At 43.0% G+C, this 22,229-nt stretch overlaps 2 protein-coding genes across 21 annotated transcripts in view; both read left to right on the top strand.

The window, feature by feature from the left end:
* The window catches only part of gramd1ba (GRAM domain containing 1Ba), a 133,352-nt gene extending 114,505 nt beyond the window's left edge, over positions 1-18,847 (top strand). For all 19 annotated transcript variants that reach the window (XM_090186022.1, XM_090186015.1, XM_021617608.3 and 16 more), the window contains 15 exons: positions 704-807; positions 1,339-1,434; positions 4,915-4,995; positions 5,150-5,265; positions 5,617-5,776; positions 9,112-9,301; positions 9,475-9,621; positions 9,916-10,040; positions 10,696-10,838; positions 11,192-11,295; positions 11,974-12,180; positions 12,568-12,658; positions 13,723-13,830; positions 14,030-14,150; positions 14,508-18,847. In XM_090186022.1, coding sequence (XP_090042148.1) covers positions 704-807; positions 1,339-1,434; positions 4,915-4,995; positions 5,150-5,265; positions 5,617-5,776; positions 9,112-9,301; positions 9,475-9,621; positions 9,916-10,040; positions 10,696-10,838; positions 11,192-11,295; positions 11,974-12,180; positions 12,568-12,658; positions 13,723-13,830; positions 14,030-14,150; positions 14,508-14,597 — 1,883 coding nt within the window. In that variant the 3' untranslated portion in view covers positions 14,598-18,847. The remainder of the gene's footprint in view (positions 1-703; positions 808-1,338; positions 1,435-4,914; positions 4,996-5,149; positions 5,266-5,616; positions 5,777-9,111; positions 9,302-9,474; positions 9,622-9,915; positions 10,041-10,695; positions 10,839-11,191; positions 11,296-11,973; positions 12,181-12,567; positions 12,659-13,722; positions 13,831-14,029; positions 14,151-14,507) is intronic.
* Positions 18,848-19,770: 923 nt separating this feature from the next.
* LOC110533421 (uncharacterized) overlaps positions 19,771-22,229 on the top strand; it is a 49,643-nt gene continuing 47,184 nt past the window's right edge. Inside the window, exons 1-2 of one of the 2 annotated variants that reach the window (XM_021617598.3) lie at positions 19,834-20,707; positions 21,534-21,580. Coding sequence is in view for 1 of the 2 variants with exons in the window: in XM_021617597.3 (XP_021473272.3) it covers positions 20,459-20,707 (249 nt within the window). In the remaining variant the exon portion in view is untranslated. Of the gene's footprint in view, positions 20,708-21,533; positions 21,581-22,229 lie in introns of both variants that reach the window. The other variant, XM_021617597.3, reaches the window with a different exon arrangement.

Genomic DNA, 22,229 nt, shown 5'->3' with positions numbered 1-22,229 from the left:
CGAAGAGCCCGGATCTCAATTGCATTGAGCACGTCTCGGACCTGTTGGATCAGAGGGTGAGGGCTAGGGCCATTCCTCACAGAAATGTCCGGGAACTTTCAGGTGCCTTGGTGGAAGAGTGGGGTAACATCTCACAGCAAGAACTGGCAAATCTAGTGCAGTCCATGAGGAGGAGATGCACTGCAGTACTTAATGCAGCCGATGGCCACACCAGATACTGACTGTTACTTTTGATTTTGACCCCCCCCCCCCCTTTGTTCAGGGACACATTATTCAATTTCTGTTAGTCACATATCTGTGGAACTTGTTCAGTTTATGTCTCAATTGTTGAATCTTATGTTCATACAAATATTTACACGTTAAGTTTGCTGAAAATAAATGCATTTGACAATGAGAGGACATTTCTTTTTTAGATGCAGCCTTGTCCCAGATCTGTTTGTGCTCATACATTCTATCCTTAATGAGGGCAGACTTTGGCATGATAATGAGTGACAAGGAGTTGGCATGAATAATAAATTGACTGGATAGATGTACAATGGCTGTCATTAGAAGTAACAATTTGTTCTTAACTGACTTGCCTAGTTAAATAAAATGTAAAATAAAAATTTGATCTGCAGATGTTTTATATTTATTGGTAGAGCCATGACTTCTTATAAACCCCATGACCTTTAATAACTTGATGACCTTTGACCCTGTGTGGCAGACTACTCCTGTGCCCTGCAAAGAGATATCCTGCTGCAGGGGCGCCTCTATGTCTCAGAAAACTGGATTTGTTTCTATAGCAACATCTTCCGCTGGGAAACACTGGTATGGACTTTAGTTTCCTTTACCATTCTCTACACTGGGTTACTCTGTCCCTTAATGCATAATGTGCCAAATTGCCCTCGTACTTATGTGTAGGCCATCTATTTTCTCTTAATAGAAGGTATTTGACTTCAAATTAAAGTGATTTGCTTGGTTTGTTCCATATACTGCAGTAGTAAAGCTACAGTCCAGGATTTGTGATTCTGTAAAATCATATGTCTTATCAGAAGCCAAAATATGAGGTTATAATTATTTCATGTTAACAAGCAACAAGAATGTAATCATACAATGTATATCTTCAGAATATAGTTGAAACCATAGAATCTTTGATGCCAATGACTTGCAGCTAGAGCACTGTCTATCAATTTGAGTAGTGTTATGTTTCCCTCCGCTGTCTGGTTGAGGACCCCATTCTGTTGTTTTTCCAATCAGACTGTAGCTTTAATGATAACATCTTTCATTTGCAATAGTTCTAGGCTTTTCAGGAGGGATGTCATCTGTAGTCTAACACAGTTTCGCGCTTTTCCTCTCTAGCTGACAGTCCGGCTGAAGGATATCTGCAGCATGACAAAGGAGAAGACTGCCCGCCTCATTCCCAACGCCATCCAGCTGTGCACTGACAATGACAAGGTCAGCACTGGACCCACACATGCATATATATACACAGGCATGGACGATTGCCACTCCTATTTGTCATTTTTTTATTTGAGTCGAGAAAAATGTGTCCTCAGACCTGGAGCCAAAGTCATTCCACTACACAAGAATGGTAAAGAATCCTTTACTGGTTCTAACAGTTTACCAATCAGCTTGCTGCCGACTCTTAGCAAATGTTTTTTTTTAAAAGAAGGGAAAAAAGTGTTTGACCAGACACAATGCTATTGCTCTCTAAACAAATGAACAACAGACTTTCAGCATGCTGATGACTGATGATTGGTTGAAAGAAATTGATAAGAAGATGATTGTGGGAGCTGTACTGTTAGATTTCAGTGCAGCCTTTGATATTATTGACCATAACCTGTTGTTAAAAAAATGTGTGTTATGGTTTTAAATTTATTTCAACCTGCTGTATCGTAGATTGCTGTGATCCATCTAAAATAACACATAGGGCTTTCTTTAATGGAAGCATCTCTAATGTTAAACATGCAAAGTTTGGTGTACCGTAGGGCAGCTCTCCTTGCCCTCTACTCGTCTCTATTTTCACTAATGACCTGCCACTGGCGTTAAACAAAGCCTGTGTGTCCATATATACTGATGATTCAACCATTTACGCTTCAGAAACCACAGCTAGTGAAATCACTGCAACTATAAACAAAGAGTTGCAGTGAATTTTAGAATGGGAGGCCGGTAATAAGCTAGTCCTGAACATCTCTAAAATTAAGAGGATTGTATTTGGTACAAATCATTCCCTAAATTCTAGACCTCAGCGGAATCTGATAATGAATAATGTGGCTATTGAGCAAGTTGAGGAGACTAAATTACTTGGTGTTACTTTAGAATGTAAACTGTCATGATCAAAACATATTGATTCAATGGTTGTAAAGATGGGAAGAGGTCTGTCCATAATTAAGAGATGCTCTGCTTTTTTGACACCACACTCCATAAAGCAAGTCCTGCAGGCTCTAGTTTTATGTTATCTTTATTATTGCCCAGTCATAAGGTCAGGTACTGCAAAGAAGGACCTAGAAAAAGTGCAGCTGGCGCAGAACAGAGCGGCACGTCTTGCTCTTCACTGTAATCAGAGGGCTAATATCAATACAATGCATGTCAGTCTCTCTTGACTGAAAGTAAGGAGCGACTGACTGCATCACTTATTTTTATTAGAACCTCCGTGTTCAAAGTTCCAAATTGTTTTCCATAGTCAACTTGCACACAGCTCTAACACACACTCTTACCCCACCAAGCATGCCATCAGGGGTCATTCCACAGCCCCCAAATCCAGAACAAATTCAAGAAAATGTACAGTATTATACACTGAGTGTACAAAAGATTAGGAACACCTTCCTTGTATTGAGTTGCAGCCCTTTTTGCCCTGAGAACAGCCTCAATTTGTTAGGGCATGGACTACACAAGCTGTCGAAAGCATTCCACAGGGATACTGGCCCATGTTGACTCCAATGCTTCCCACGGTTGGCTGCATGTCCTTTGGGTGACGGGCCATTCTTGGGACACACAGAAAACTGTTGAGCATGAAAAACTCAGCAGCGTTGCAGTTCTTGACCCACTCAAACCGGTCCACGCCTGGCACCTACTACTATACCCTGTTCAAAGGCACTTAAATCTTTTGTCTTGCCCATTCACCCTCTGAATGGCACACATACGCAATCCATGTCTCAAGGCTTAAAAATCACCTGGTCAGTCTCTGTCATGGAAAGTTGTTTCTAATGTTTTGTACACTCAGTGTATAGCGCCATAATTGCATTGAATTCCCTTCCATCTCACATTGCTCAAGTGAACACCAAACCTGGTTTCAAAAAACAGATAAAGCCACACCTCTCAGCACAACGCCTCTCCCCCATGTGACCTAGATATTTTGTGTGTATGTACTGATACTTTTGTTTATATAGTGTATGTGGACACCTCTTCAAATTAGTGGATTTGGCTATTTCAGCCATACCTGTTACTGACAGGTGTGTAAAATTGAGCCCACAGTCCGTAGACAAACATTGGCAGTAGAATGGCCTTACTAAAGAGCTCAGTGACTTTCAACGTGGCATTGTCATGGGATGCTACCTTTCCAACAAGTCAGTTTGTCAAATTTCTGCCCTGCTAGAGCTGCCCCGGTCAACTATAAGTGCTTTTATTGTGAAATCGAAACGTCTAGGAGCAACAACGGCTCACCCACGAAGTGGTAGGCCGCACAAGCGTACAAAACGGGACCGCAGAGTGCTGTAGCGCGTAGCTCGTAAACATTTTGTCCTCGGTTGCAACACTTACTACCGAGTTCCAAACTGCCTCTGGAAGCAACGTCAGCACAAGACCAGTTCATTGGGAGCTTCATAAAATCGCTTTCCATGGCCGAACAGCCACACATAAGCCTAAGATCACCATGCGCAATGCCAAGCGTCGGCTGGAGTGGTGTAAAGCTCGCTGCCGTTTAGACTCTGGAGCAGTGGAAACGCTCCAGTGCTCCAGAGTGATGTTTTTCCAGTGAGGGGAAATCTTAACGCTACAGCATACAATGACATTCTAAACGATTCTGTGCTTCCAACTTTGTGGCAACAGTTTGGGAAAGGCCCTTTCCTGTTTCCGCATTACAATGCCCCTGTGCACAAAGCCAGATCAATGCAGAAATGATTTGTCGAGATCGGTGTGGAAGAATTTCGCTGGCCTCCACAGAGCCCTTACCTCAACCCCATCGAGATTGACAGAAATTATATCACTGACTGCGAGCCAGGCCTAATCGCCTAACATCAGTGCCCGAACACTGTCAATGTAAATAGTCCGGGTGGTCATTTCATTAATTGTTCAGGAGTCTTATCGTTTGGGGTAGAAGCTGTCAAGGAGCCTTTTGGACCTAGACTTGGTGCTCCGGTACCGCTTTCCAGGCGGTCTTTGACCATCAGAGGAAGGCCCCAAAAATGGTCAAAGACTCCAGTCACCCAACTTAGACTGTTCTCTCTGCTACCGAGCAGAGTGAACAGTCTGAGTTGGGTGACTGGAGTCTTTGACCATTTTTGGGGCCTTCCTCTGACACCGCCTAGTATAGAGGTCCTGGATTGCAGGAAGCTTAGCCCCAGTGATGTACTCTGGGCCATACGCACTACCCTCTGTTGCGCCTTACGGTCAGATGATGAGCAGTTGCCATACCAGGCGGTGATGCATCCGGTCGGCATGCTCTCGATGTATGTAGTTCTGTCCTTGAGCTGTCTATTAATGTTCTGTATTATGTTTCATGTGGACCCCAGGAAGAGTAGCTGCTGCTTTCGCAACAGCTAATGGGACCCTAATAAATTACCAAATAAAAGACCAAATGCTCACACAAACATATGCATGCACATACTTTATATACACACATGCGCAAATAAATGATTGAACCTTTTTTATGACAGACAGATGGCTTTCCTATCAGGTTGGTGATATAGTATCCTAACCTTTTCTTGCTTCCCACAGCACTTTTTCACCTCGTTCGGCGCAAGGGATCGGACATACATGATGATGTTCAGACTATGGCAGAATGCTCTGCTAGAAAAGGTACGACTGTTACATGTATGACTGTTCACTTTTAATTCAAATACAACACTGTGGAGAGTGTATTGTAGCCAATTTAATCAAAGCTCACCTTTTCCCCCTTCTATCACTTCTCCCTCTTTCATCTCTCCTTTCTCCCTCTCTCTATCTATCTCAGCCTTTGTGTCCCAAAGAGTTGTGGCACTTTGTCCATCAGTGTTATGGCAATGAGCTGGGTCTGACCAGCGACGACGAGGACTACGTGCCTCCAGACGATGACTTCAACACCATGGGGTGAGTTTTGACCCCATAGTCACACACACCATCGGTGACCCCGATGACCATGGGTAAAGCGCTGGCACCGTTCCCCGTGCTGATAATGATGACCTACAGCTGTTGTGCTTCCCCGTGCTGATAACGGTGACCTAAAGCTGTTGTGCTTCCCCGTGCTGATAACGGTGACCTACAGCTGTTGTGCTTCCCCGTGCTGATAACGGTGACCTACAGCTGTTGTGCTTCCCCGTGCTGATAACGGTGACCTACAGCTGTTGTGCTTCCCCGTGCTGATAACGGTGACCTACAGCTGTTGTGCTTCCCCGTGCTGATAACGGTGACCTACAGCTGTTGTGCTTCCCTGTGTTTTAGGTATTGCGAGGAGCTGCCGGTGGAGGAGAACGACGCCAATGACGCCACCACCCTCGCCAAGACGGCAGACGTCAAAGGCGACACCAGCCCCTTGTTGTCCCGCAGAGTCTTCCCCGACAACATCCTGCCCTGCCCGGGCATCATCGACCCTCTCCTTCCCGTGAGTACCACTAGATATTAGACCAATTCTTGCTTTGCATCACCTACAGACAAAATGTATAGAGTGTTCTAGAGTCAGCAACTTAGTCAGCTAGCCCACCTCAGACTCTGCTACCCAAGCCTGACGGGCCCCAACACTATACATTGGGTTAGGGATGGATAGGGCCTGTTTTTACATCAATATCTAGGATACAGGCAGGGCTCAGTTATCACTAAATTGATCTCAAACTTTTTAAAGCTGAGCCATTTGCTTGTGCTCTGCTGTGCAGTACAGTCACATCTGACTAAGATCAACTTCAACCTCGTCAAATATAAGACCGAGAGGAGAGATTATTTCACAGAAAAAAAATTACGTTCCTTGAATTTTGTCTGAGATTATCATCACTGTCAAACGCTCCCTGAAACACTTCAGCGAGCAGGCCTTTCTAATCAACCTGGCTGGGGTATCCTGGAAGGATATTGATCTCATCCCGTCAGTAGAGGATGCCTGTTTTTTTTTAAATGCCTTCCTAACCATCTTAAATAAGCATGCCCCATTCAAGAAATGTAGGAACAGATATAACCCTTGGTTCGGCCCAGACCTGACTGCCCTTAACCAACACAAAACCATCCTATGGCATTCTGCATTAGCATCGAACAGCCCCCGTGATATGCAGCTTTTCAGGGAAGCTAGAAACCATAAGACACAGGCAGTTAGAAAAGCCAAGGCTAGCTTTTTCAAGCAGAAATTTTCTTCCTGCAACACTAACTCAAAAAGGTTCTGGGAAACTGTAAAGTCTATGGAGAATAAGAACACCTCTTCCCAGCTGCCCACTGCACTGAAGATAGGAAACACTGTCACCTCTGATAAATCCACTATAATTGAGAATTTCAATAAGCATTTTTCTACGGCTGGCCATGCTTTCCACCTGGCTACCCCTACCCCTGTCAACAGCACTGCACCCCCCACAGCAACTCGCCCAAGCCTTCCCCATTTCTCCTTCTCCCAAATCTAGTCAGCTGATGTTCTGAAAGAGCTGCAAAATCTGAACACCTACAAATCAGCCGGGCTAGACAATCTAGACCCTTTCTTTCTAAAATGATCTGCCGAAATTGTTTTCACCCCTATTACTAGCCTGTTCAACCTCTCTTTCGTGTCGTTTGAGATTCCCAAAGATTGGAAAGCAGCTGCGGTCATCCCCCTCTTCAAAGGGGGTACACTCTTGACCCAAACTGCTACAGACCTATATCTATCCTACCCTGCCTTTCTAAGGTCTTCAAAAGCCAAGTCAACAAACAGATTACCGAACATTTCGAATCTCACCATACCCTCTCTGCTATGCAATCTGGTTTCAGAGCTGGTCATGGGTGCACCTCAGCCACGCTCAAGGTCCTAAACAATATCTTAACCGCCATCGATAAGAAACATTACTGTGCAGCCGTATTCATTGATCTGGCCAAGGCTTTCGACTCTGTCAATCACCACATCCTTATCGGCAGACTCGACAGCCTTGGTTTCTCAAATGATTGCCTCGCCTGTTTCACCAACTACTTCTCTGATAGAGTTCAGTGTGTCATATCGGAGGGTCTGTTGTCCGGACCTCTGGCAGTCTCTATGGGGGTGCCACAGGGTTCAATTCTTGAACCGACTCTCTTCTCTGTATACATCAATGATGTCGCTCTTGCTGCTGGTGAGTCTCTGATCCACCTCTACGCAGACGACACCATTCTGTATACTTCTGGCCCTTCTTTGGACACTGTGTTAACAACCCTCCAGGCAAGCTTCGATGCCATACAACTCTCCTTCCGTGGCCTCCAATTGCTCTTAAATACAAGTAAAACTAAATGCATGCTCTTCAACCGATCGCTGCCTGCACCTGCCCGCCTGTCCAACATCACTACTCTGGACGGCTCTGACTTAGAATACGTGGATAACTACAAATACCTAGGTGTCTGGTTAGACTGTAATTTCTCCTTCCAGACCCACATCAAACATCTCCAATCCAAAGTTAAATCTAGAATTGGCTTCCTATTTCACAACAAAGCATCCTTCACTCATGTCACCAAACATACCCTTGTACAACTGACCATCCTACCAATCCTCGACTTCGGCGATGTCATTTACAAAATAGCCTCCAGCCTCCAATACCCTACTCAACAAATTGGATGCAGTCTATCACAGTGCCAACCGTTTTGTCAACAAAGCCCCATATACTACCCACCATTGAGACCTGTACACTCTCGTTGGCTGGCCCTCGCTTCATACTCGTCGCCAAACCCACTGGCTCCATGTCATCTACAAGACCCTGCTAGGTAAAGTCCCCCCTTATCTCAGCTCGCTGGTCACCATAGCATCACCCACCTGTAGCACGCGCTCCAGCATGTATATCTCTCTGGTCACCCCCATAACCAATTCTTTCTTTGGCCGCCTCTTCTTCCAGTTCTCTGCTGCCAATGACTGGAACGAACTACAAAAATCTCTGAAACTGGAACCACTTATCTCCCTCACTAGCTTTAAGCACCAGCTGTCAGAGCAGCTCACAGATTACTGCACCTGTACATAGCCCACCTATAATTTAGCCCAAACAACTACCTCTTTCCCTACTGTATTTATTTATTTTATTTATTTATTTTGCTCCTTTGCACCCCATTATTTTTATTTCTACTTTTCACATTCTTCCACTGCAAATCTACCATTTCAGTGTTTTACTTGCTATATTGTATTTACTTTGCCACCATGGCCTTTTTTTGCCTTTACCTCCCTTATCTCACCTCATTTGCTCACATCGTATATAGACTTGTTTCTACTGTATTATGGACTATGTTTGTTTTACTCCATGTGTAACTCTGTGTCGTTGTATGTGTCGAACTGCTTTGCTTTATCTTGGCCAGGTCTCAACTGTTCTCAACTTGCCTACCTGGTTAAATAAAGGTTAAAAAAATAAAAAATAAAATAAAATAAATTAGAGTAAGGAAATATAACTAGCTAACAGCTAACTGCTCTTGTTCACATCTCCTGAGCACCCCAAGGTGGAACCGTTGCTATGGATACTCACACATAGACTAGCAGAAGAGCAGCCCTGGGAGTGAGGGGCAGAGACCAGCAGCTAATGGATACTAACAAAGGAAGGGCCTGAGTAGGGTAGGGCCTGAATGTTGCATGCATGGGTAGGGCTCAAGCTTAAAATTCATGCCCATGCAGGGCCCTCCCAAGATCACACCACACCAGTGGCATTTCAACCATATTATCCCTTGCTGAGCTTTCAATTTTACAAGTATGTAGGCAGTAGGTAGGGCAATGATCTGTGATTATGGTTTGACTTGACCCTTCGCTCATGACCCCCTCTTCCTCTGTAGTTTGATTTGGCCACCGTGGACGATTTCCCCCTGTGTCTCCCTGATGGCGAACTCCTGACCCTCCAGTTGCCGGGGTTGGACAACCGGAGCAGTGGTCACAGCAGTCCCGCCCCCTCGCCCTCGCTGGACTTCAACGACAATGAGGACCTCCCTACTGAGCTCAGCGACTCTTCCGAGACGCACGACGAAGGTTTGGGTCTCTGAAACATGCACATGCGCTCTCACTTGCTCACATGCGTGCATACACGACGACTCATTCACTCACACACTCACACACACTCTGTCACTGTCCTATTCCTGTATATTAAAACACATACATACACACACTCACTCACTTGCTCTCCTTCCTCTGTGTGTGTGCAGCAGGGGAGGTGCAGGCCTTTCATGAAGACCTGAATGGGAAGCAGTACATGAACGAGGTGTATGAGTTCAGCGTTGACAAGATGTACGACATCCTCTTCACCGAGTCCACCTTTATGAGGGACTTCCTAGAGCAGAGACGCTTTTCAGGTGACACCACAGTACCCAGACCAGTTTTACCTTTTAGATCTTAATGATGAAGATTACATGGACAGGGGGTGACCTGATCCTTGATCAGTTTTTCTCTCCTTCCTCCCTTGAGGTAAATCCTTATCTGACATGGCTGGATTGGTAAAGTGGACACCACAATAACTCACAGATCAGAATTGAAGGAAGGCAGGAAGGTTACATTTTGAAAGAATTCAATGTGTGTCAGACTAAAACCTGGGCAAATGTTAAAGGAGTAAGGGCTGATCTTTCTGTCTGTCTTCACTCTTCGTCTAGACATCGTCTATCACCCCTGGAAGAAAGAGAAAGACGAGGCAGGCAACCAGACCAGAGAGATCATGTACACCGTCTCCCTCACCAACCCCTTGGCGCCCAAGACCGCCACCGTCACTGAGACTCAGGTGAGTGGAGCCTCCCAGTGGCAATGCAGGTCATAGAGGTTTTAAATGTTGTACATAGTTTGTTTTCATGCTTTGTTTGCGTTTGACGTAACGTAACTACAGTCACTGTTATGATCACCTGTGTGTAATGCATTATGAATGCTATTACGGTTATGAATGTATTTACAGGCTGCTTTTGGGAACCACGGGTTGTTATGAATGTATTTACAGGCTGCTTTTGGGAGCTACGGGTTGTTATGAATGTATTTACAGGCTGCTTTTGGGAGCTACGGGTTGTTATGAATGTATTTACAGGCTGCTTTTGGGAGCTATGGGTTGTTATAAATGTATTTACAGGCTGCTTTTGGGAGCCACGGGTTGTTATGAATGTATTTACAGGCTGCTTTTGGGAGCCACGGGTTGTTATGAATGTATTTACAGGCTGCTTTTGGGAGCCACGGGTTGTTATGAATGCTTATAAAAAAATATTATGAATGCTGATAGCAATGTTCTTATTATTGATTATTTATAGAAGGTACTAAAACATATAGAAAAACCACCACATTCATTTTCAGATGACAAATGGCTTAATGTAATTTGCAGCCTTCCAATTGCCAGAATAGGCCTCTTTTGTTGTTGTCTGTTAACACAACTATTCCATATCTCTGTGGTTTAGACGCTGTACAAGGCCAGCCAGGAGAGTGAGTGCTACATCATAGATGCCGAGGTGATAGCACACGACGTCCCCTACCATGACTACTTCTACACCCTAAACCGCTACGTGCTCACCAGGGTGGCCAGGAAGAAGTGTCGGCTAAGGTGAGAGATTTCCCTCTATTCTTCCTATGATTGGAGATTGGGTGCTCCACTTTGTTAAAATTAGCTGTTAAAATTCCAACCAGGGATGTGTTCAGTGGGGCACACTAGCAAAATGCTTTACAACGGAAGACAATAACAAGTGTTCTGATTGGACATGTTTAGGTAGTGCCACTTCATTTCACTCTGTTTAAAAAATGTTTTCTCCCTACTGAACACAACCTTGATAATGCAGTACTTGACTCCTTGGGTGAAATGTATTAAAAATGTATTAAAAGAATAAGTCAAATTTAAGGTTGACCAAGTAGGTGTAATAACGGTTGAATTATGTGTGTCTGTGTGTGTGTGTCCTGCAGGGTATCCACAGAGTTGCGCTACAAGAAACAGCCGTGGGGGCTGGTCAAGGGCTTTATCGAGAGGAACTTCTGGAGCGGCCTGGACGAGTACTTCAGACACTTAGGTCAGCTGGACTATAGTTTAATCTAGAATATGAATGGTATGGAGCCTGGGGTCATTCTTGGAGCCTAGTATTTGTTAGCCTGATCCACCATCCTGCCAGCTGTGCTCTCGTTTCACTTCACTTCATCAAGAATCCGTGTAGCGAAACAGAATGTAAGCTCGCGAGATCAGGATGGTGGTGAGAGGCTAGGGATTTGTCTTTCTTAAAACATTTAAATCAACTGTATTCTCACTTGAGAAACTAGAATGAGTACTCTTTAGATAGTGCTTAATCACCAGGATAAATTATTTAAGTAAATATTTAACTCAAAGAATTAAGTAATTTACTTTGCTTAAACCTGTAGTTTGCATGCCGGTCTGTTTCTACTTAAGTGGGTCCTTTGGTAGTTGCCTTGCCAACAACTCACAACAAAGAAGTAAATAGCAGAAACATACTGGCACCCTGGCTATTGAATCTCTCCATGATTTAAGACCCAGCTTCTGTGAATACCATACAGTGTCATACTGGTTGCATCCCTAATGGCACCTTATTCCCTATATAGTGCACTACTTTGGACCAGAGCCTTAAGGGCCCTGATCAAAAGTAGTACACTGTCTAGAGAATAGGGTGCCATTTGAGAGAAACTGTGTTATGCAGCTTGTGAAATAAGCATAAACCCTTTCCTTTAACTCTTTCCAGAGCTGGAGCTGAGTAAAGTGGAGGTGGTCCTGGTTGAGCCCCACAGACAGTCCCCCAAGGCCAGGGCTCTACGGGCAGGGGCGTTGAGGCGGCGGAAAAGGCCCTTGATCCACCTGCGGCCCCCCCACATGGACGAGGCCCTCAGCCCCGTCACCACCCCCGAGGACGAGGAGGTCACCCACCACCATCGCATCAAACAAGTGGCAGGTCAGACTGACTGCTGATGACTGTTTGACTCAGAGTATGGTGTACATTTTAGGACACCCTTAAGCCTCATGAGCAGCTGTGCTCAATTTCTAATGAGTTTTCAATCAGACCTGGGTTCAAATAATATTCAAATTCTTAAGATGCTTGTGATTTGCGTTTTCCTGGCACAATGGAACAACTGTCAGAACAATTGCCGCAATGTTTGTGTAGCACTGCGCTGTAGATTTTCATAGCGATTGTCATCACAAAAAGCTGTACTGTATCAGGGTTGTGAAAAACAAATCGTTTATTACCTGCAGCTGTAATATTTGATTAGGGCAGGAATAAAGTATTAGGTATTGCGTGGCTTTTTGTATTGATCCAAAATGGTCACCTGTCTTCCTGCAGGTTCCACTCAGACCAGACACATCCCGGACCATGTCCCAGGGGGCCTAGCGCTCTACAGCGTCTCCAAGCTACTCCTTATCATCAGCTTTGTGTGAGTATCCTTCCACCACCACCCTGGGGGGCTGTCACCATGGCAACACCTGGTTGTTTGAGATTCTCTTTCATGTGTTTACTGAGAGGTACAACCATATAAATATAATTACTAGAATGGCCAAAGCCCCTCAAATGTCCATTCTAGTAACTCTAATTCAATGGGTGGAGAACTATCCATTGAAGATCCCATAGATATCTCTGGTCTCTACTTTTCTCAGTTGATGTTGAATGTTTTGGGTGTCATTTATGTGTCAAAGTTGCCTGTGGTGACTCATCTGATTTAAATCTGTCCACTTCAACTTGTCTTGTTCTTGGTGTACTAAAGTGGAGAATGTCAGAAGGTTAACATTAATGGAGACACCTTTTGAAGACCGCGTCGTATTTGCTAGCAAAGGTGGTGCTCTTGCTAATGAACTGTTACTGCGCTCTTTAGCTAACTACCGTAACACTATTGTTTTAAAAAACAACAATCAAAATACTGGCGAGGTGTCTCAAGTTGTGACGCTCCCATGCGTTTCCACTTTCTAGAAGTACTGAAACCAAACATTGACAATCGAATATATTTTATTTTATTTGTATTTATTTATTTATTTATTTATTTTTTTCCTACTACTCTAAAGCAGAAAAACCCTGTCTTCTTGTCTGGTGATGTGTGTAATTGTCCTCTCTCTCTCTCTTTCTCTCTCTCTTTCCCTGTCTCCATTCATGCATCCTATAGGATCTGTATAAGGTATTCAACTTTTTTCATAACACCATGTTGATTAGATATGTGTTTGTGTTTGATGGACTTGGTTCACCCCATACATACACTAGACATGAGTGTTAACATATTCTTCCTTTGCAGTAGTTGAAGGCATGCACATTCCAGGGGAATCCTGCTATCCTTAGTCTAACATAGATGTATGTCATCTCTACCTCTCTTTACTCTAAATATCTCTCTCTACTTTACCTCTTTCTCTCTTCTCTACATCTCTCTCTCTCTGTTTATTCTCTCGCACTCTCTGGCTTCACACTCTCTCTCTCTCACTCTACTCTCTGTTTACTCTCTCTCTCTATCTACAGTCTAGTATTGCTGGTGTTTCTGAACATGATGCTGTTCTATAAGCTGTGGATGCTGGAGTACACCACACAGAGTCTCACCTCATGGCATGGCATACGACCACAAGAAAGGTACTTCACACAAATACACTACAACCCAATTCGGTACCAGCCCTGTGGAATGACTTTGGAATTGTATGTTAGTCTGTTTTAGAGTTTAGAACATTATTAAAGTGTCACTCCACAATATGACAGTAATTATGACAGTAACAGACAAATTACAGATTAAAAACAGTGTTTGTGTGTGTTTCTCGCTCTCCCCTTCTCTCAGTAAACTGCCCCAGACCCAGATGGAGTGGGCCCAGCTCCTGGAGTCGCAGCAGCGTTACCATGACGACGAGCTGCAGAAGTGGAAGGAGATCATCAAGTCGTCTGTGATGTTGCTGGATGAGGTGAGACAGCCAATCAGTAGAATACTGATGGCCTTCGCATAACTGACCAATTAGGTCAGAGAAGGATTGTTCATTCACAAACTTTACCATTTGAGAATGTGTGTGTGTGTGTGTGTCATAGATGGTTGTTCAAACACATGCAGTACTGTATTCAATGTGACGGCATGTAATGTGTATTCAATGTGATGTGAATTTAGGAATCAACTTAATTTACGAATGCTAAAAATCTTTGACATTGCATATACTTCCTATTGACTTCAATGCATGATTTTCAACAAAAGAAAAAATGTATGATTTTTGCAAAAAGTTTTGAAGTCGAGCTTGTGAAGTTGAAATGTTTCCTTTGTCCCTCTACAGATGAAGGACTCGTTACTAAACCTGCAGAAGGGCATGGGTTTAAAGGACTTTAACTCTGAATCGGAGGAGAAAGGGAGTCGATATCACTGAGAAACAATCCCAAGGCCACCAGCCGGGACATTATGTGCAATATCTAACCAACCATTCATTGGAACTCTTGGGCAAAGAACAGAAGGATGTTCTATTGCAAGGTGGACAGGGCCACTCTCCCACTGCCCAACTTCTGGCATGAAGTGACCTCATCACCATCAGGACCGGAGTGGGACGGCAGCCATCGTTGCATCATGTGAAAAGACCGCAGTGATCGTCTGAAGAAAACAAATTGCTTTCCTGGTGGAGATGTGTATTGAAACCTCTGCGTACTCTGTCTCAGACTGGGTAAGGGGTTAGTACATAGCCTTTTTAGGAACTCTTGGACAAAGTTGTGGAGCTGCAGTATCCTTTTTTTTTTAACAGACCTTAGGACTCTGGGAACAGGTTACGACCGTGCCGGAAACATAATCAGCATGCAGTGTTTCAACACAATCCATCATTTCTAGGATAGAACCACAAAGAATCAAAGTATATTATAAATGAAAATATAATTCCGTATTTATTTTTTGTGGAAGTCAATTGCAGTCAGGGCACACTTTTACCAGGCTTCCGTGGTGTATCAGGGCAGGTTTCCCTGAGAGCTTGTGCCATGGCTTTGTTATTCTCTGTTTAAGTGTTTGTCGTTTTCTAAGGCATGTTCTCTACTGTGTGTAGAGTAGCCCAACCCCTTTTGATTTGTGGACAGGGGAGCTAGCTATAGCTGTTAGCAGCAGTGAGAATATATTGGTTGTTACCATATATGGATGAGAAAGCAGTCTGCTTTTGCAGAGGTACACAGTATGTTTCGATGATGCAACCCTCTTCCATAAACAGGGCATTCTTTACCCTAGCCAACCCCAAACGCTATCTCAACGTTGTGCTTAGGTTTTATCCAAACATGTCTCCAACCTTATCCTTCAGGATGATTTGTTTTAGGTTATGGATACACCTATTCATTGTTGCCAAGATTTGTGTGTCAACTTTTATGCTAACATGTATGTTTTTTCAATTTGGGCAGTATTCTTGTCATCTTTTATTTGGCCACTTTGTGTTGTATCAATTCATATGTGGCTATCCTGTCCTTGGCTTGAATAGAATGTACTCAGAGTGTACTGTATAGGCCTTGGTATGTTCCCTAAGTGATTTTACACATGCAATGGAGCTTGAATTTGTCCCTACCTGCGCCACATAGATCATTCATGTTTTTCCCACAGTATTTGTTACCAGCCTAAATACTGTCAGACAGAGAGAATAATGACCAGTGTTTTGATAATGTGGATGTTATACTCTGTCACTCTATGAACTTTAAAGTGTTCGGTTTTTAACCAGAGAGGGAGTAGACAGTATTTTAGGGAGGGTATTCTTTTCGTAGAGAAGTTTACAAAGGGATACTGCAGCCGAACTGAAGTACGACAATTACAACGATGTATTTGATGATTAAAACTGTGAAATTCCTCATTGAAAAATATGCTTGAAGCTGGAAAAAAAGAATAATGCATATTGTACAGTTCAGATATTTATTGATTTATTTATGTACAGTGTAAAACAAACGTTTGGGGAAATGATCAGTGTTCACCCTCTGCAGACCTGTATTCAAATACCATTTTAAAATATTTCAGCTTTGCTTGATTAAGCTTGTCTGGCTTTGTGGACCAATAGAAAAGTCCTAAAACTGCAAACCCCAACCACTTGGTATTCTAGGCTGGCTAATGCAAACACTCAAAGTATTTTAAAAATGTCTAAATGTATTTGAACTCGGGTCTGACCTTCTGTAGTCCTTTTTGTCGTCCCAAAAATGTCTGCCATGGGCTATATTCTGGCATATTGGATGTGTCAAATTGACGCTATCAACCATTACCACTTTGTGTCTGTCGATTTTGTCTAATGATTTCTACTGTGGCCGAAGCTATCTGTTTAGTATCTCCCGCATCTGTCTATGGAAGCATATAGCTATCAAAAGACATGTTATTTTCAGATTGAATTTTGACTGCTATATACGTCCATATTTACCCTGCCACCCATGTATTTATCATTGACTCTCTAGGATTGTTATGATGACTTGGGAAACAAACAAAGCCCTGTTCAAAAGTTGATTCAGCCACTAACTGGTGTGTTTGAGGGATTGGTTCACGGTGTGCACAAATAACATTTGAGCCAAAAGAATGTCAGAATTGAAAAATGTTATGCATTGGGATACAATGCTTTCGCCATGGGTTGTATTCAGTAGGAAGCAAACGAGCCAAAACAGGGAGGGACCTACCTGAATTTGTCAAATAAGATACTCATTTTTGTTTTCAGTTGCAAAACATTTTGCTGTGGTGTGCACTAATGAATACGACCCTGGACTCATTAGCATTGCACAGAGAGGGGATGGGTTCAACTCACGTACATTCCAAAAAGAGGAGGGTTTCATCTGAAAGAAGAAAAACAACAATATGGATTGATACAGTCGGTAGCATTTCATACACATTTTTGATTGCGAGTCATTTACGTTATTGCAGAATGATTTTCCCCGACTCCCTTGCGCTATGACATGGTTTAATGTTACTAAAATGGCCATTTGACCTTGTTTAGGTCAAATTGCCCAATTTTAACAATGACAACGTGACAATTCAGGGCAGATTTATTTTTAAGAGAAAGGGCCCATGATGAGATTACAATGACCTGTACTGTACTTTACATTTTTTGCCTGTATCTCACCATGGCAATCATTTCTGTTGACATTGTGGCCCTTAGAAGAGGAGTAGAAAGCAGTCAACCAATGTGGGACGATGTGCAACTAAAAAGAGTATTTGGGAGGAATAGTAAGGTATTCTGAGGTAATAGTAATCTCTTCCAAATGACTTGGTGACCCTTAAAGATAAAACTATTAATCTAATGCAATACATGTATTTAATGAATTCACTAACATTGACAGCAAGCTGCCTTCGTTAGGGTTTCTGAAAAACTTGAGACCCTTGTGGACCCTTCGAAAGTGAATGCATGCTAGCTTCCTGTCCCATTTGTTCTCATTCACAATCTGATGCGTTCTATGCATGGGTGCTTTATATTGCAAGAATGCCTCAAATAGCCCAGAAAAAAATGTACTCTGTTCAACAACCTACATGAATCTAATATATTGGTAGTTGAAAGCTTGCAGAGTGTTTTTCAATAGAATGGTCAGCAAGCATGTTTGAGTGTCTGAGAAAACAAACAAAATATATTGCAGCCAAAGAGTAGTGTTCTTCAAAAACCTGAAACTGAAAGAGCTTTACTCATTTGAATGCTCACAAAGCCACAGACCTGTTCATGTTTGCCGAATTGTAGAACATTCTAAATCAATTCTTAACAATTTGCAGAATATAGAGAATGTGTTATACTGAGTATGAGACATAAATAGCTAATTGAAAGGATGTATTTTAGAGCTTGTGGTTGTAGTTATGTTTCCTGACGACTCAAACTGAATTCTTCCACTGCTCTGTGTTCGCTACATACTTCAGTCTGACACTTCCATCGTTGAAGTCGTTTGTGGTGATGTCAAAATGAGGGGTGTTGTACCAAACAGTCATCAGCCATCGGATCATGTCAAACCAATCAGATTATTTTCAAAACGCTGCTTGACCTGCGTGTGTTCTGGCTCTGGCCCAACCTGTCCGTTTCTGGGACCAATTCAGAACAGTTAGCATTCTAGAAATGGTCGGGGAGATACTCAGATCCAGACTCATTGTGGGGGAGAAACTACTGTCCGTGGGTGTGGCATAACGTTTGGCCGGAGCATGGTGTTTGGGTAGCCAGGTAAAGAAGCCTGACCAATTCTTTCAAACCCTTCACTTCATTACACACACACCTCAGACAGGTGCAATTTCTTCAGATTTTTTTCCATCTCAAACACTGTGGTATTATATCCTCTGTATCAATACCAGATGTTTTTTTTAAAGCCTTCTGATCTCCGATATATGACTGAAATATTCTGCTGAGGGGAGGACAGCTCATAGTAATTGCTGGAACTGGAATGACATCAAACACATGGAAACCATGTATGATACCATTCCATCGATTTCGCTCCAGCCATTACCGTGAGCCTGTCCTCTCTAAGGTGCCACCAACCTGTGTTATACAGATAATATATTGTATTTCTATGTTGTGTATCGTTTCAGTGTACACAGACTAGTGAAACCCTTCTGCGCTGGTCGTGGTTTTGGGAAAAACTCTGAAAGAAAAAGATTCTAAAGGCTTTATTGGTTTGCGGAGGAGAGATGGAGGGAATGAAATAAAGTCAATCAAATAGGTATTTTCTGTCTGACTCATCCCTGCAGCTGTCTGTTTCTGTCCATACCAATGAATTGTGATGTTTTTTCAATGGGGGATTCTTCAGTACCCCCTTGAGCAATGTTCACGTTGCTTCCAATTGTCAGTGCTACATTTGGTCATTCATTCAGTTCAATTAATTTCTAGTCACTATTTTCATTCATGTCATTTAATCTAATAATGATGCTGCCATGTTACTAAGACATTTGTAAATGAGACATGCATTTTATAGCCCTATTAAATAAGTGAGAGGAGGCATTTCGAATGTCAGCTGTTCATCATTGTTCCTTTGTGTCCTTGCTCGTTATATCAGAGGTTGTTTAAGGTTATCTGATGATGCGTAGCAAATGGCACCCTATTCCCTATACAGTACACAATTTTTGTCCAGAGCCCTACATAGACATACACTTCGAGACATACTGTACATTCCCTACATAGGGAACCGGGTGCCATTTGCGAAGCAACTAGCTATCTCCCAGCAATGATTAGGTGAGAGGTGTGGACTCTTCAGGCTGCATGTTCCATATAGGCAAATGTTCCAGACCCCTAAAGACGTGAGATGAGAAACAGTTGATATGTACACCCAATCTGTTATGTAGCACTAATGTGATTTAAGTCTCATTTCATCATCACTCTGCAATGATCTGAAAACCGACTATATCACTGTATATGAGCAGATCCCACGTTTCAACTGTCCACAGGCCCAAAGGGAGACTATGTAGGACTATTGAGATGCTACGCTGCACTCTAGGCTGGGTCTTGCACCTATAGTTCATACCAAAAGTGGGTGGGCATGTGTGCGTGTGAGAGGGAGAAATAAAAAGAGATACATGTGGCCACCAGATGGCGCCTTCCCCTTGTTAGGCTGTAATGTACACAATCTACAGGCAGGGAGTATGTCTCCAGTAGCCTACTTATCAGTGAACTTTGCAACCAACCTTTGTTATGTTTCAAGTATAAATAGCGTATAGAACCGTCGGTCTCCCTTGCAACTAGTCATACGATTTCACTGATTCCTTTTTCACTGACAATGGGTTTATAGGCGAGGTAGCCAGAGAAGGTGCTTGGATTTTCATGAAAGGCTGGTACAACGTGATCAACGCTTCACGATCCCTTGGTGTTAACTTTTAGGCATTAATGAAAGATTAATTCATTGAACTGGCTGGGTGAATGTGACCTTGAGCGTTTAGGAATACAAAGGAGAGCTCGTTGTCCAATCACATCTTGAAGAGCAGATTACTTATGAATATTAACTATTGTGGGTTCTGGGTAACCAATGGACCCTCTGAAAAACCCGGGCATGCTAATGTACAATTGACAGCTACGGAATTGGAATCCAGCAACATCATTGAGCGAGCAGTAGGTATGGGTTCGGTTCTGCATACAATGGTTCGCAGCTGTATCTATAGTTTACATTCGCTACTTCGCTTTAAAACATGTATATCAAACCAAAGAGTAAAGTCACTTTGAAATTAAATATGCAGACAAGTTAGCCTCACTTGGATACTAGTAGGAAGGAACGACCAACGGCTGAGAAACGATCAAAGAGCCAAAGAGTAAGCACTCAGCCACTCTCCGAGCAAGGGAGAACGATGTACCGAACGTTTTCTTTCCCAATGACAGCGGAGCGCAGTCGGAATAAGGAGCGCCTTGAGGCGAGTTTGGCCGGTCTGTGTGAGTTGGAGCTGCTGAAACAGAGGCAGGAATGCCTGGTGCTCAGTGCCCTCTCCCTCGGGGTCTCGGTCTCAGGACGCCCGGCATGGGGCGATGTACAGCCGGCCTGGCCCGTTCCGGAGACAACCAACTGTGCGTCAGACGACTTTAGTTATAGGCGCCATACGGTAAGACGACTTTCGTATTAGTGTACTTATAATGCATATTGTACATTTCTATAATTTTGTATTACTGCGCGTTCATGGAAAGCTGTAGAAGCGGATTTGTTACGCGTGTAATGCTCTTGGAATGACGGCCGTGAAATTATAAATCTATCATATATAACTAACCTATATAGAGTGGATCTGTGCCGAATAACGGTACCATCCGAAATGTGGACCAGACAGCACCATACTGTGTGACCGGAGCGTGCGTGACCATTTAAGGCGAACTTCGGTGCTTGGGTTTTTCATTCCGTTGTCCCTTGACGCTGTTTCGAAAAAAATAAAAGTATATCAGCCGGCTGTATTGTCTTTATCGAGTTAGTGATAAATGATCCGTTGTTCTGAAAAGGTCGGACCGTGCCCACCACCATGTCGATCCTGGAGTTCTGTGTAGGCCTATAGTTGCTGTATTGTGGTAGTTTCCACCATTATTTGGGGCATCTGTAAATTATCTTTCCACTCAGTAGGCTAATAATATGATGAATAACATCTCCATATCTTTTATCGTGTTTTACTTTTTCTATTTATTTATTTTATTATTTATCTAGGAATATTACATGCTTTCCCTTGGCTGCATTTTTAAAGAGAATACCTGGGGTGCGATGTGGTTGGAGTTCCATATCCTTAATTGAAGTAGCGTTAATTAGGTTTGAGTAGCATAATATGCTTAAAACCCCCAAAATTATATTTATAGCTAAATGGAGACCCACTCAGTTAAAATATTTGAACAGACATTTGTTCAAGTGCTGCGCTTGATGCAAGTGTTGCTATCTCTTCATCATGGTATTAGGTGATGTCCATAACGCAGAGATTACAACAGCATTGGCAACCTAACAGGTAAGGAAAATATTTTGCAATTTTTCATCAAGTATTATTTTCTCTATGGATGAAATTGGTGATGTGGGGATAACCTGGACATGCATGGCCTTGCACATTTGCTACGAAAATATTGATCCATATGTTTTATGGTAAATACATTTACTTCCGCGGGCATAACAATTAATTAACCTCTCTGGGATAGGGGGCAGTATTTTCACGCCAGGATGAAAAGCGTGCCCAAAGTAAACTGCCTGCTACTCAGGCCAAGAAGCTAGGATAAGCATATAAGCATAGATTTGGATAGAGAACACTCTGAAGTTTCTAAAGCTGTTAGAATCATGTCTGTGAGTATAACAGAACTGATTTGGCAGTCGAAACCCCGAGCACAATCCATCCAGGGGGGGAAATTTGAGGTCACTGTATTTTCCAATGTCTTTCTATGGGAGACCTGATTTATTAAGGCCCAGATTGCAGTTCGTATGGCTTCCACTAGATGTCAACAGTCTTTAGAAATTGTTAGATGTTTTTCTTTTGAGAAATGAAGTAGAGCTGTTCTTTGTAGGTGTCACTCTGAAGGGCTTTAGTCTTTTGTTGTGTGTGAACTGGAGCGCGCTTCACGTTGTTTTTATCCGGTATTAGAAACAGTTTATTCAGTCTTAAATGTTAT

The sequence above is a fragment of the Oncorhynchus mykiss genome, chromosome 10, assembly GCF_057628025.1.
Source record: "Oncorhynchus mykiss isolate SJ-2025 chromosome 10, ASM5762802v1, whole genome shotgun sequence".
Lineage (NCBI taxonomy): Eukaryota > Metazoa > Chordata > Actinopteri > Salmoniformes > Salmonidae > Oncorhynchus > Oncorhynchus mykiss.
The sequence above is the reverse complement of the archived record's forward strand: the minus strand, read 5'-3'. Positions and strand labels throughout refer to the sequence as shown.